The sequence below is a fragment of the Sus scrofa genome, chromosome 12 (assembly GCF_000003025.6).
Source record: "Sus scrofa isolate TJ Tabasco breed Duroc chromosome 12, Sscrofa11.1, whole genome shotgun sequence".
In the NCBI taxonomy this organism is placed as follows: Eukaryota; Metazoa; Chordata; class Mammalia; order Artiodactyla; family Suidae; genus Sus; species Sus scrofa.
The window spans coordinates 19,866,597-19,879,244 of NC_010454.4; the positions used below are offsets into that span (position 1 = coordinate 19,866,597).

Sequence of the window (12,648 nt, forward strand, 5' to 3'; positions counted from 1 at the left end):
AGTTTTCCATGGACACGGGCTTTATTTAGGGACTGTTGGGGGATGGGAGAGAGGGAGCTAGCTAGGACTGGTGGGTAGTTGGGGGTAAAGGCTTTTCAACTTGCTTTTGAATTTAGTGCATGTTGCCTGGAGGTTAGGATGAGTGAGAACAGCTGTAGACGTGAGGGGCAAGGAAGAGGGAAGCTCAGAGAATGGACACTTTCCTTAGGGGAGGAAGCCAGGACCAGGATATGGGGACTGAAGGTGGGGAGGGAAGGCACCCTTCATTTACTGAGACTCAACCAATGTCACTGCTTGATGCCAGCTGTCCCCCCGCCCCCGCCCCATCCCATCCCAGCTCCCAGCCCAGATGCCTCCCTGCTAGTGCCCTCAACTTGCCATGAGGAGGAGCAGAATGAGGACACGGGGAGTGGCGGCACTCTTGTCTCCAGCTCCCCTGCCCAAGGGAATTGTTCACACACTGGCCTTGAAGTCCCAGCCAGAATCAGGAGGTCAGGAAGCCAGGGGCCAGCAGGGGAACAAGTGTGCCCTACGCCTCCCCGCCTCACACTCTGGCCCACCAGGCCCCTCACATGAGGTTGCAGCTCTTGGCTCTATCCTTGTGTATCTCGCCCTCACTCCCGGTCCCATTGCCCCGCTCTGGCCGTCCTGCCAGCTGAGTGGAACGCTGCAGTCCCCGGCGCGAGTCAGTTCGGCGCAGCTGCCTGTGGCCACGGCCGAGGGAAGCCACCGTGGCCACGTGGAAGACATCTCTGACGCTGCGCTCGGAGGATCGGGAGGAGCACTCCACGTAGGACACAGCCCCCACCTGCTTGGCCAGTACAGTGCCCTAGAAGGATGCAGTGCATGGAGAGAGTTAGGGGGCTCAGCCAGCAGCTCATGAAGGGGCAGGGAAGCTGAGGGTGGGGGTGGGGGTGTCAAGGGATCGGGTCAGAGGTCAGAGGCCAGGGCAAGGGATTAGCCAAACAGGGTGTTTTCAAATCAGAGACTGAGAGGGGCAGAGGCAAGAGGTCTAGGCTGTGACTAGGTCAGAGGGGAAGGGTCCCACCTGCTCATGTGTAACAGGGATAAGCCTCTGCTTGGACAGCTCCCTCAGTGTGGCCAGGTCGGTCCGCATGTCCAGTTTACAGCCAACCAGCACAACCTTGGCATTGGGGCAAAACTCCTGAGTCTCCCCTTGCCACTATTTGGAGGAAGAAAACAGAGTGATGCAGGGGTAGAAGGAAGCACAGTGTGAACCCTTGCTCACAGCATGCAGAAGCCATGCACGGGGTTCTCCCATGTGTGAGCAAGGAGGTAGGAATGGTGGGCTTGGGCTGGAAGCAGGAAGGAGTGTGGGAGAAGGGGAGGAGCTGAGGGCTGGGGTAGGTGGGGTAGGGCCCCGTTTCTACCTCAGTGGCCACGAAGTTTCTGCCAGCCTGGAACCTTCCCATTCCCCCTCTTTTCCGAATTTGCTCCTAGGAGCAGACCCATCTCGCCCTCCCCTCCCACACCAGGACCTGGGTCTCGCTTAGCTGACTTCGGTACATTCACCATGGACTTTTCTCATGGAAATAGGGGTCTGGAGAGGAGACCACAGGGTCCTGAGCTCCTGCAGCAGCATTCCCACCCCCTCCATCTGGGGCTCCCACACCCAAGGAGACGGGGAGGGTGGACAAGGAATCCCTTCGGTCCTTCTCCTTCTTGTCCCCCATTGCCCCGTGATGCCATATCCAGCTCTGAGGACTGATTTCCAGGAAGTCAGGAGTGGATGGAGAAGGATGAGAGCCTCACACACTCTCCAGCTGATGGCCATGCTCAGCTGTAACTCCCTCCTCCTGGCTCATGTTGTGTCAGGACCGTGGTTTCTGGTCCCCCTCAGTTTAGCTGTCCTGCTTCCCCAGGCTCCCACCTTCTTGAGGACATTGTCCAGTGTTTCTGGTCGGCTAATGTCGAAGCAGATGAGCACAGCATCCGAATCAGGGTAGGCCAGAGGCCGGACATTATCATAGTAAGAAGAACCTGAGAGAAGACAGGGAGGGAGGGGACAGACAAGGATCCTGAGCGTGCGGAAGGCCAGGAAGGGAATGAATGGGAGATCTTAGCCATCCTGTCAGGGAAGTCTGAGCAGAGAATGGAAAAGAGCAGGGATTACTACCCATCAAGGAGTCTGTGTTTCTCTAAGAAGGGGAGAGCAGACAGAGGAGGGGTCAGGTGGCAGAAAAAAAGCTCTCCACTTCCCCAGGGGTTTCTCTAAAAGTAATCATTCTTAATCTTTTCTGAGCCCTTGAGAAGCTCATGAAATCTCTCAACATTCTCACAAAATTTTGAATGTGCTTTCTGGGCTTGGACAGACATCTTCCAAAGCCCTCCAGGGGAGCCAAGTAAAAAATTAAAACAAACAAACAATAAAACCCTCGCCTTTTTTGGAGGAGGGGAAGGGGCAGGGGTAGAACTCTCCCACCCTCTGAGGACTTGAGCTCAGATTTCCATAATTCAGTCTAAAGAAGCAGTTCCCCATCCCCCACCCCAAGAAATTCTAAATATCTTTCCTAAACCTAGCCCTATCTCTTAAGAAACATGTTCAAAATAAAAGCCATTCCTTCCCAACTTTCCAAGGTAGACAGAATCCAGCTGAGGCATCAGATACTGGGCCTTTTCTCCTTTGGGACAAGGTTTCTGTGTGTCTCTGAAAGCTCTGCCTCAGTTTCCCCGGCTTTAAACAGGACATTGATTTTCCTTCCTCCTGGAATTGGATGGACTGGCTGGGTTGACCTGGAGCCTAAGGGTCTAGCCCAGGGAGGAGTCAGGGTGACCCCAAGGGATTTGGCTACCTGAAGTGTCCCACATGTTGAGCTCAATGCGGCGCTTGTCGATCTCAAAGCTGGCGGTGTAGTTCTCAAACACGGTGGGGACATAACTCTGCAGACACGGATGGGTCAAGATGAGATCCTCCCGTCCTCACCCAGGCAAATGCCCTCCTCACTCCCACACCCCGTGCAGCCCAGCCCCAGGACACAAGTTGGTCGGACGTTGGGCAGAGGGGAGATCCTGGGAGCGGCTGCCTCAGCGGAATCTCTGCTAGTCCCTTAAGGCCCTAGTTCTTCCCTGCTCCAAAGCTCAGGACCCTCGACATTCCCCTAGCGCCCCCTCCGGGATCCTCTGGTTCTCCCAAACCCCATTCATCTCACCCTGCTCCCCAATTCCTCCCACCCCAAACCTCTGCAGTCCTTCCAGAAAACCCAACGCCTTCCCCAGTCCTCCAAGCCCCTCTCTCTGGATCCCTGGTTACCCCAGCACCCATTTCCGTTCGTCCCCCAGGCCCCAGTCACCCACTCCCTCGGCCTCAGCGCCCCCCACACAAGACGTCGGTTCCTCACCCCGGGGTAGGCGTCCTTGGCGAACACCTGCAGCAGCGCCGTCTTGCCGCACTCCGCGTCCCCCACCACCACAATCTTGCAGCGGCCGCTCTGCCCCTCCATAGTCCCGGCTACGCGCCGGCCCCCTGCGCAGCCCCCCTCCCTGGCCCCGCTGCCGCCTCCCCCGCCGCTGCAGCTGCAGCCGCTCGGGCCGCCGACACCGGCATCTCCCGGGCCCCGCCGAGCCCCCGCCCGGGGCCGCGGCCCCCCCTCCGCCCCGCCCCCAGCCCGGCGGCCGCGCCCCCGGCCCCGCCTCCCGCCCGCGCTGCCGGGGGGCGGGGCCCGAGGAGCGGGGCGGGGTCCGAGGGAAACCGCGGCCCAGGAGCAGGATTCTAGCGTGCGGGTGTGATCTGAGGGGCCCCGGCGGGTTTGGGACAGGCTGAGCCTCGTTATTTGACTGACTTGACTTCCTTGGGGATAGAGGCAAGGAGGAGTTCGGGGAAAGTTCTGAGGGGTATGGTGGGAGGTTTGGGCCTTCTGCGTGCTCACGCGTGGTCGCCGGCGTGGTAGTTCGGACACGCGCGGGGGGCAGCCGTCCACTTTCCTAGCAGGAGGGGGCGCGAGAAGGTAGGGGGAAAAGGAAGTCTTTTTGGTTCGCTTTCTCTCCTCCACTCTCAAGTCCTGCAGGGAGTCCTGGGAATGTATAGGCATGGACTCCAACGCACTCACCCAGACAATGGTGACGTCATGGCTTTCCGTTCCCATGGTAACGGACAGCTTAGTCTGGGGCTGCAGTGATTTAACTGCGGGCCCGGAGTAGCAGGAAAACGTGGACTGAGTCTCTCTAGCCAAGCAGAGTGGAAAGTTTGGGGGAAGCTGCGTCCTCTGGTGGATGCTTCGGGGAGAAGGAGATTGGGAGAAGGAAGAAGCTAGAACTGCCCAGAGTGACAGCCCTGTGGGAGCCAGAGACAAATGCTAAAGTCATTTCAGGCTTGATTTGGAGTCTAACAATAATCAAACCTCTATTTTGCATTCGCGTGGCATTTTTTACCTTTTAAAAGCGCTTGGCCACAATCGCAGCATGTAGAAGTTCCTGGGCCAGGGGTCGAACCTGACCGGCAGTTGCAGCCTGCTTGGGATCCTTAACCCGCTGAGCCACAGGGGAACTTCCTAAAAGCGCTTCTTTAAGTAGAGAATAATACAGGATTTAATTTTATCTTTACCCTATAAAGATAACTAGAGCAAGCAACATTATCACCATTTTACAAGAAGGGACAACTGAAGCACAATGCTTTAACAAAGGCAGCTGGCTCTGTCACTCTGCTCCAAGTTTGTCACTGCAAGACCACACGGAATGGGTCACCTAAGGGTAGAGTCAGAGCCTAAGGAACAACTTGATTTGGGTTCCACTCCACAGGTGGCTGGCTCCCTCCATCAAATTTAGCTCAGTTTTGGGAATCGTCCTTCAGACTGTCTCAATATATTTATAACTTATTTATTATGAGTAAATAATTAACTCGCGGCCTTCATGATCCCAAGAATGGCCTCGGGTGGGTCGTCCCCCTCATCTCCACCTTTCGCGCTCCCGCGGCACACGCAAGGTGGCCCTGGCCCTTTAAGTCTGAGCGCGAGGCCCCGCCCCCGTCTCAGCGCCCCGCCCCTCCCGCTCGCAGTCCGCTGCCCTAGCAAGTCCTGACGCGCCCCGCCTTTCCCCGCGTTGCTCTCTCGGTCCAGTTGTGCGCGCACTTCGGCGGTCCCAGCCATGTCTGCCGAGAGAGAGGTAGCCGAGGCGGCCACTGTGGTGGCGGCAGCTGAAGCAGGGGCTGGAGAAGATGCCTCTTCGCAGCTCCCGAAGGCGGAGGCAGCCGGCGACTCCCAGCCACCGGCGGTCTCCGAGGGAGCCGATTCGCCGCCGCTGCCACCACTGCGCTGCCTGGTACTCACTGGCTTCGGCGGCTACGACAAGGTGAAGCTGCAGAGCCGACCGGCCGCACCCCCGGCCCCCGGGCCGGGCCAGCTGACGCTTCGCGTCAAGGCCTGCGGGCTCAACTTTGCTGACCTTATGGCCCGGCAGGGGCTGTACGACCGGCTGCCGCCTCTGCCCATTACTCCGGGCATGGAGGGCGCGGGTGTGGTGATCGCCGTGGGCGAGGGAGTCGAAGACCGCAAGGTGAGCGGGGCCAGCGCAGGACTGGGCAGGGCAGAGAGAAGCTGCGCAGGCCAGGGGGCAGCGGGGCAAGAGTGGGCGGGCGCCGGGGGTGTGGCAGGACGGGGGAAACTGGCATGGACTCTGGTAGACGGGCGTGGAAGGCATAGGAAAGGAGCCTGTGCTCTGAGGCTCCTGGAAAACTGGATTTATATTTGGGGGTAGAGGTTTCAGATGGAGTAATTGCCTCTTTCCCAAACATTTTAATTGTGGCCGCCGCCCAAAAGCGGCGGCGGTGGTTGTGGGTGGGTGGTGGGAAACAATAAGGCGCCTGTGCGCATGCGCACAATGACCTCTACGGCCCCCTCCCATCACCAGTAAAACCTATCCTGTACCCCTGCCCACCAAACACTCCGTAGGTAATCGCGATCTGTGACTCTGAGCGACCATTGGTGCCTTTTTCCCCAAGGGAGTTTGAAGAGCTATGTAGTCGGGGTTGGGCGGGGGCGCATGGCCCTGCCAGGGCCCTGGTCACATGCAGCCCCGTGGTCTGTGGGAGTGCGAGGCGGCCCCTCCCAGAGCAGGGCCATAGAGACAGACACGCCCGTCATGGAGGAGAGGGAGCCTGCCACCCCCGCCACTGCCCCCACCCTCACTCCGGCCTTACACTGCCAGGCCGATCTAGGGGAAGGGGGGAAGCGGGGAAGGGGGTAAGGGTGGGGATGGGGCGGGGTGGGGGGCGAGATTGGGTGTCTGTGTCTTTGTCTTGGCCTGTCTCCGTGTCTGGTGACTCAGCGAGCGGACCACGACCCTGGGCCGCCCTAGGGAACTTTGCGCGGAACCCGCCTCAGCCTTCTGCGTAGAGGACCCTCGCCTCGAAAACCCGGCCTGTGCCCGTTTGGACTGGGGAGGGGGGTGTGGCACCGTGAGCAGGTTGGCCCAGCTCTGCCGGTCTGCGTCTCTTTTTTGTTTATCGTTAATCTTGGCCACAACCCCGGACACCAGAGAGTTCCAAATAACCAACTTTTTGAGAGCCCCAGGGTGAGGCCTTTGCACGTCATTTGTTTAGGGGTTTCTTTCAAATCAGGTCCCTGCAAGAGAGACGCATCAAATCGCAGACTTCATCTTGCCGGACCCGGGGGTCCCAGATCCCAGAGCTGAAATTCTTGGATTTATTGAACAGGCAAACATCACCTTCCTAGTTAAAGGGCTTCTCTCTGAGTTTAGCTCTTGCCCCACCCTTTCCACTGACTTCTAAATAACCCCACTGTGAGAAGATGCCAAGAGGAATTTTTTTTTTTTTGTAGAGGGTGCTGGAGGGAATTGTAGTTCATGTTACTGTTGAAGGCCAACCACCTAACCTCTTCTCCCCACACTTTCCGCTTCGTAAATACAGGATATCCTGTCCAGGGCAAGAATCTGATGTAAGAGGCTGGATTCTGTGGAGAGAGCCCTCCCTCCCTCCCTCCTGATATCTGGGCTGGGGAGGGGTCATGAGACTGTCCTGTGATGGGCTGAGGGGTAGGCATTAGCCTGGGTAAGTGGACCTTGTTTGGGGCCAAACCTGGGACTGGCCACCACCTGGACTGACCACTATACTTTTCCAGCTCTCCTGGGGTTATTTCTGAGTCTGATAGTCCTGAGTCCTGGGGTGAGATGCTTCCATGCCCCAGGCCTCATCTCAGGCCAGTGCTTACAGAAAAAAATCCTAGCCTGCCCTCAGTACTCCTCCTCAGTGGAGTGTGGGGGCTTGAGGACACGAAAAAGGGTATGTGTGGGAGTCCCATCCTCCTGCCCGTTGCATCCCAAGTCTCGTTAATATACAGAATTCCCATCATTCCTGGCAGGGACCAAGACAGACTCCATTGTCCCAGAACAGCACCCACACCTCCCTCTCCATGCTCTTCAGAGAACCATGAGAGGCCTTCCTCCTGAAACTGCCTCCTTTCTCCCATCCTCCCCTTGCCCCCAGTTGTTAAAATGGAGGGGAAGGTTCTGTTTTCTCTGCTTCCTTTCCCTCCTGCAAGAGGGCTCTTGTGCAGGTGGCTGAGGCTGTGGGGAAGTCGGGGTGTGTGTGGGTGGGGGGATGCCTTTTCCTGATGTGTGGGATTGTGTAGCTCGTGTCTGGGTGATGGTTCTTTCTGAGCTCCCCAATACTTCTCCTGAGGTAACTGCACCCAGCCCTAACTGCTCAGAAACCTTTACCTGTGGTTAAGTATGGCCCTTACCACATACTACCCTCTTCCTTCAGTTATTGGATTGGTGACCACTCCTTGCTACTCGTATCATCATCGTCGTTGTCATTATTATGAGCTAAAACTAAGTTCTTACCATGTGCCAGACATTAGGCTCAAAATCACTGAATGATTTTTTTGCCACTTAACCCTCATCAACCGCCCCATTTTACAGATGGGAAAACTAGGGCTTAGAAAGTTTAGATAATTTTTATTTGTCCCAGGTTATGCTATCAGTAAGCAGTGGAGCCCCCCCACCTTTTTTAACCAAAGCAGTTTGCTCTCTTTACCAATACTTCATGTTGCCCGAACTAATGTATTCAGGGACCTTACCCAAGAGTAAAGTGTAAGGTCTGTAAGATGGAGATAAGGATGGTATCTTCCTCAGAGAGCTAGTGCGAGGATTAATTGACTGTTTATATGTAAAGCACTTACAAGAGGACTTGGCCCTTGATAAGTAGTCAGTAGAGGTAAATTGTTATTGTTTGATGATATTATTATTATTACCATTATTATGAGTACTGCTGCTGCTTGTTCTATTACTTCATTGCCAGGAAGAGGGCCCTGTGCACAGCAGAAAGTCATAAAAAGTCATAAATTGCCAGTGAGTGAATGAATGGGTAACTGAACGATGCTCTTTCCATTCTTTTTTTTTTTTTAATTAAAGTATAGTTGATGTACGGTGTCGTGTTAGTTTGTGGTGTATAGCAAAGTGATTTATTTCTTTTTCCATTCCTCAAGGTAGGGGACCGGGTGATGGTGTTGATCCGGTCAGGCATGTGGCAGGAGGAAGTGACTGTGCCTTCAGCCCATACCTTTCTGATGCCTGAGGCTATGACCTTTGAAGAAGCTGCTGCCTTGCTGGTCAATTATATCACAGCCTACATGGTCCTCTTTGACTTTGGCAACCTACGGCCTGGCCACAGCGTCTTGGTACACATGGCTGCAGGTGACAGGCACCCTCCATTTAGCCCCCTTCTTTAGCCCTCCCAGATTTCCTTCCAGGCCCCTTCCCTGCTGCATTTCTGGACTGTTGTCATGGCAACACCAGCTGCCTTGGCCTGTGGCGCCCAGAGGCCTCTGCAGTGCTGTTGCCATGGTAACATTCAGGCACCAGGTCCAGCCTGGTGTGCTAGCCATAGCAACATGTCCTCGCCCTGCACCCCCCCTTGCCAGCCACCCTTCCCCCAATTCTCAGTCTTAGAAATTAGACATGGGATGGGGGTGAAGCCTCAGGACAAGCCCAGGCAAAATGAAGGTGGTGGGGTGGTTCCTTGAGAGGCAAGAATGGAGAGTGGTAGCTGGGTGACTCCATATCCCCACCTTATGAAATTGTCTTGCTTTAGGGGGTGTGGGGATGGCTGCCCTGCAGCTGTGCCGTACAGTGGAGAATGTGACGGTGTTTGGAACGGCCTCAGCCAGCAAGCATGAGGTGCTAAAGGAGAACGGAGTCACACACCCCATCGACTACCACACGACTGACTACGTAGAGGAGATCAAGAAGATCTCCCCCAAAGGTGGGGTCAGGGTGTAGGAAGGGGTAGGATGGCATGGGGCAGAGAGGGTCTTCAGATCTGTGGATCTTAATGCTGTTCCTGGGCCCCCTACTCTGCAACAGGAGTGGACATCGTCATGGACCCTCTGGGTGGGTCAGATACTGCCAAGGGCTACAACCTCCTCAAACCCATGGGCAAAGTGATCATTTATGGTGAGTTAGTGGGCCAGGATGGAGGGGAAGATAGGGGAAGCTGGGTGGGTCTGAGGAGTGGGATATACGGGCCTGGGGCTTTTGAATGCAGAAGGAGGGGGCAGGGATGATGGTTAAGACGGTCCTGGCCAGCTGCTTCCTGGGTGCAGCTACTGTCCTTCCTGGGTGCTGCTTCCTGGGTGCAGCTACTGTCCTTCTCTTTCATGAGTCATAGTAAGTTCTGTGTTCTCTCTGTTTTCTCGTTGAGGATTATTCCTGATGCAATATCAACCAGTCTGCTTTCCTCTGTTCTACTTCTTGGGCTTCTTGGGCAAGCTGCATTTTTTTTTTCTTTTTTACTTTTTTACTTTTTTGGCCACATCTGTGCCATATTGAAGTTCCCAGGCCAGGGATTGAATCTGAGCCACAGCTGTGGCAATGCTGGATCCTTATACTGCACCGGCCTGGGGATCGAACCTGTGACTCCACAGAGACAACATTGGATCCTTAACTTGCTGTTCATAGCAGTGAACTCCTGCATTTTCATTTATAAAACTACTTCCCAGAGTTCCTCTTGTGGTTCAGTGGGTTACAAACCCGACTAGTATCCACGAGGATGCAGGTTCGATCCCTGGCCTTGCTAAGTGGGTTAAGAATCCAGCATTTCCATGAGCTGTGGTGTAGGTCTCATACATGGCTCGAATCTGGAGTTGCTGTGGCATAGGTCCCCAGCTGCAGCTCTGATTTGATGCTGAGTCTGGGAACTTCTGTATGCCATGGGTGTGGCCCTAAAAATCAAAATAATAAAATAAAAAAATAAAAATAAAAAACTACTTCCCAGAGTTCCCATTGTGGTGCAGCGAAAATGAATCTGACTAGGAACCATGAGGTTATGAGTTCAATCCATGGCCTCCCTCAGTGGGTTAAGCATCTGGCATTGCCGTGAGCTGTGGTATAGGTCGTAGACGTGGCTCGGATCCTGCGTTGCTGTGGCTGTGGTGTAAACCAGCAGGTGTAGCTCCGATTCGACCCCTAGCCTGGGAACCTCCACAAGCCGCGAGTGTGGCCCTAAAAAGCAAAAAACAAACAAACTACTTCCCACCAAAAATAAACAAATAAATAAAGATTAGAGCAATTTTTAAGTCAGCTAGAATCCATCCAGGCCAGCAGGTGGGAGGTTCTCCTGTAACTCCCCAGCGCCAGTATGGGTAATTGTAAGAGGCCTACAGAAGGCAGATGTGCATGGATCCAGACATGCAGGTGTGTATCTGGCACCTGGATTCACAGGCTGTGTCTCCTCATCCTTCAGGAATGGCCAACTTGCTGACAGGTCCCAAGCGGAACCTGATGGCCCTGGCGCGCACGTGGTGGAATCAGTTCAGCGTGTCGGCTCTGCAGCTGCTGCCGGCCAACCGAGCTGTGTGCGGCTTCCACCTGGGCTACCTGGACGGCGAGGTGGAGCTGGTCAGTGGTGTGGTGGCCCGCCTCGTGGCTCTGTACAACCAGGGCCACATCAAACCCCGTATCGACTCCGTGTGGCCCTTTGAGAAGGTGAGTGTGATGCCTCTGCAGGAAGGGCCTGGGTAGACCCATGAAGGCTGGGATCCCGGGGGGTGGCGGGGGGGGGGGGTGCGGATTCCTGGGAAGAGGAGGGCTGGGTCCTTTAGGCTGGCTCCCCAGAGGGGCCAAATGGTGCCGGGAGCAGATTCTCGTCTTCCTCCCCAGGTGGCGGATGCCATGAGGCAGATGCAGGAGAAGAAGAACATAGGCAAAGTCCTCCTAGTGCCTGGACCGGAGAAGGAGAACTAGGCTGGGGGCTGGGAGACCCCTGGGGCCCGGGAAGAGAGAAGCTGGGAAGCCATGTGCTGTTGGCCACCAGATCCTCGCGGTTCATCCTCCATCACAATGCGCTGCCCTCTCTTCCCCAAAGGTCTCCGTGGTGATGACAGCCCCCCAACCCCCAACCTGTTCTCTCTCTTTAGTCAGGGCCTCCCCCTCCCCCCTTCCTGCCCTCCAAAGGGGTTGGGAAGTGACCACTTGGATGTCTGGGCCCTTCCAAGGGGACAGGGAGGGTCAGAGGGAGGCTGGCCGCTTCCTGCTCCCACCCTTTCCCCCCGGGCCTGCTGTGCTGCTTTTGTGCCAAGGTTAGCCAATCCCTTCCCGTCCAGTTCCGGTGTGCTTCCGTCTCCGCCTCATCTCCCCTCCTGCCCCTGCCCCACACCTCCCCAAAGAATCGAAATGTCAGCTCAGGATATGGGGCCAGTCTGTGTGAATCCAGCATGTCCCTCTGTCGCCCCTAGTGTCCCTTCGACTTGGGCCAGCCAGCGCCCACCTTGTCCCATGGCCTCGTCCTCGTGTCTCCAACTTCTTGAGCACAATCGGGCTTCTCCCACCTCCAGATGTCCTGCCGCTCTCAACCAGGGGTACCTCTTCCAGCAGGGGTGGAAGTCAGCTCTGCTCCCCTAGGTCACCGCTCTGTGGGAGGGACATGGAGCCCCCTCACCCTTCACTGAGTTCTCTGGATTTGTTCTCAGTGCCTTAGCAGCGGAAACCTTGCTAGGGTATGTGGGGCTCCCTGTCTCACACCCCCGTTCCCCTGTCCTCCCCAGTGCCTTCCTTGTTCTGCTGGAGCTGGGGTTTTGCTGCTCCCCAGTCCCACAACACTGCCAAAAATCTGCGTGTGTGCCGGTGGGCCCGTGCCGTGTCCTGTCTCTGGGGCTGTCGTTTCTCTGTGGTGGTTGAGGAGAAAGAGGCGGGGAAGCTTTCTCAGCCTTGCAGCTAAGTGTGGCATTTACCAGCCAGAGCTCTGAGAGGCAATGCCATCTGTCTCTTATTCTGGGACCAAAGTAAAAATCAAAGCACATTCCCCATGTAGTCAAGGGAGGCCCACTGCCTTCTCAGAGCAGGGAGGCAGCTTTTCAAACTCAGCCCCAAACTTTGTTTACATGGGTGGGGAGATGGAACAGGGGATCAAAACAGGGGTTTAGGACCTGGGCCACTGGAACCAAAGTGGAGACTTCCAGGGGGTAGGGGCCTGAGTCCCTCAGCTCTTGGATCTGGAATTAGGGAGGGTTAGTGCCCGAGCCATTGCCAATGGGAGGGAGGAGAGGGGCCCCGCCCATCATCGTCTGAATGAGGCCTAAACGTGTGAAGTTCGAGTTTCGGCTTTTGTGTACCCACCCCCATTACCGAAGCTGCCTTTGTGTTTGTGTCAATAAAAAGCCAAACCCTGGGTCCTGGATG

The 12,648-nt window shown here is 55.8% G+C and overlaps 3 protein-coding genes across 4 annotated transcripts; 1 reads left to right on the forward strand and 2 right to left on the reverse strand.

Moving 5' to 3' along the window:
- On the reverse strand, positions 1–3,609 carry RND2 (Rho family GTPase 2). Of its 2 annotated transcripts, XM_003358032.3 has the most exons (5): positions 3,360–3,609; positions 2,814–2,901; positions 1,892–2,001; positions 1,049–1,183; positions 1–829 (listed from the first exon to the last, which is right to left on the reverse strand). In XM_003358032.3, the coding sequence occupies exons 1-5, from the start codon at positions 3,459–3,461 to the stop codon at positions 569–571; spliced, it is 696 nt and encodes a 231-aa protein (XP_003358080.1). In that variant the 5' UTR covers positions 3,462–3,609; the 3' UTR covers positions 1–568. The 2 variants fall into 2 exon arrangements, with proteins under 2 accessions (XP_003358080.1, XP_020922624.1); XM_021066965.1 differs by lacking the exon at positions 1,049–1,183 and having other exon boundaries at positions 3,360–3,514.
- Positions 3,470–4,994, reverse strand: LOC102160370 (vacuolar protein sorting-associated protein 37C-like). Its single transcript, XM_021066306.1, has 4 exons — positions 4,390–4,994; positions 4,068–4,291; positions 3,632–3,942; positions 3,470–3,497 (listed from the first exon to the last, which is right to left on the reverse strand). Exons 2-4 carry the CDS (start codon positions 4,101–4,103, stop codon positions 3,470–3,472), a joined length of 375 nt encoding a protein of 124 aa, XP_020921965.1. The 5' UTR covers positions 4,104–4,291; positions 4,390–4,994.
- On the forward strand, positions 4,984–12,639 carry VAT1 (vesicle amine transport 1). Its single transcript, XM_005656949.3, has 6 exons — positions 4,984–5,508; positions 8,460–8,667; positions 9,065–9,235; positions 9,337–9,426; positions 10,715–10,956; positions 11,131–12,639. The coding sequence occupies exons 1-6, from the start codon at positions 5,101–5,103 to the stop codon at positions 11,212–11,214; spliced, it is 1,203 nt and encodes a 400-aa protein (XP_005657006.1). The 5' UTR covers positions 4,984–5,100; the 3' UTR covers positions 11,215–12,639.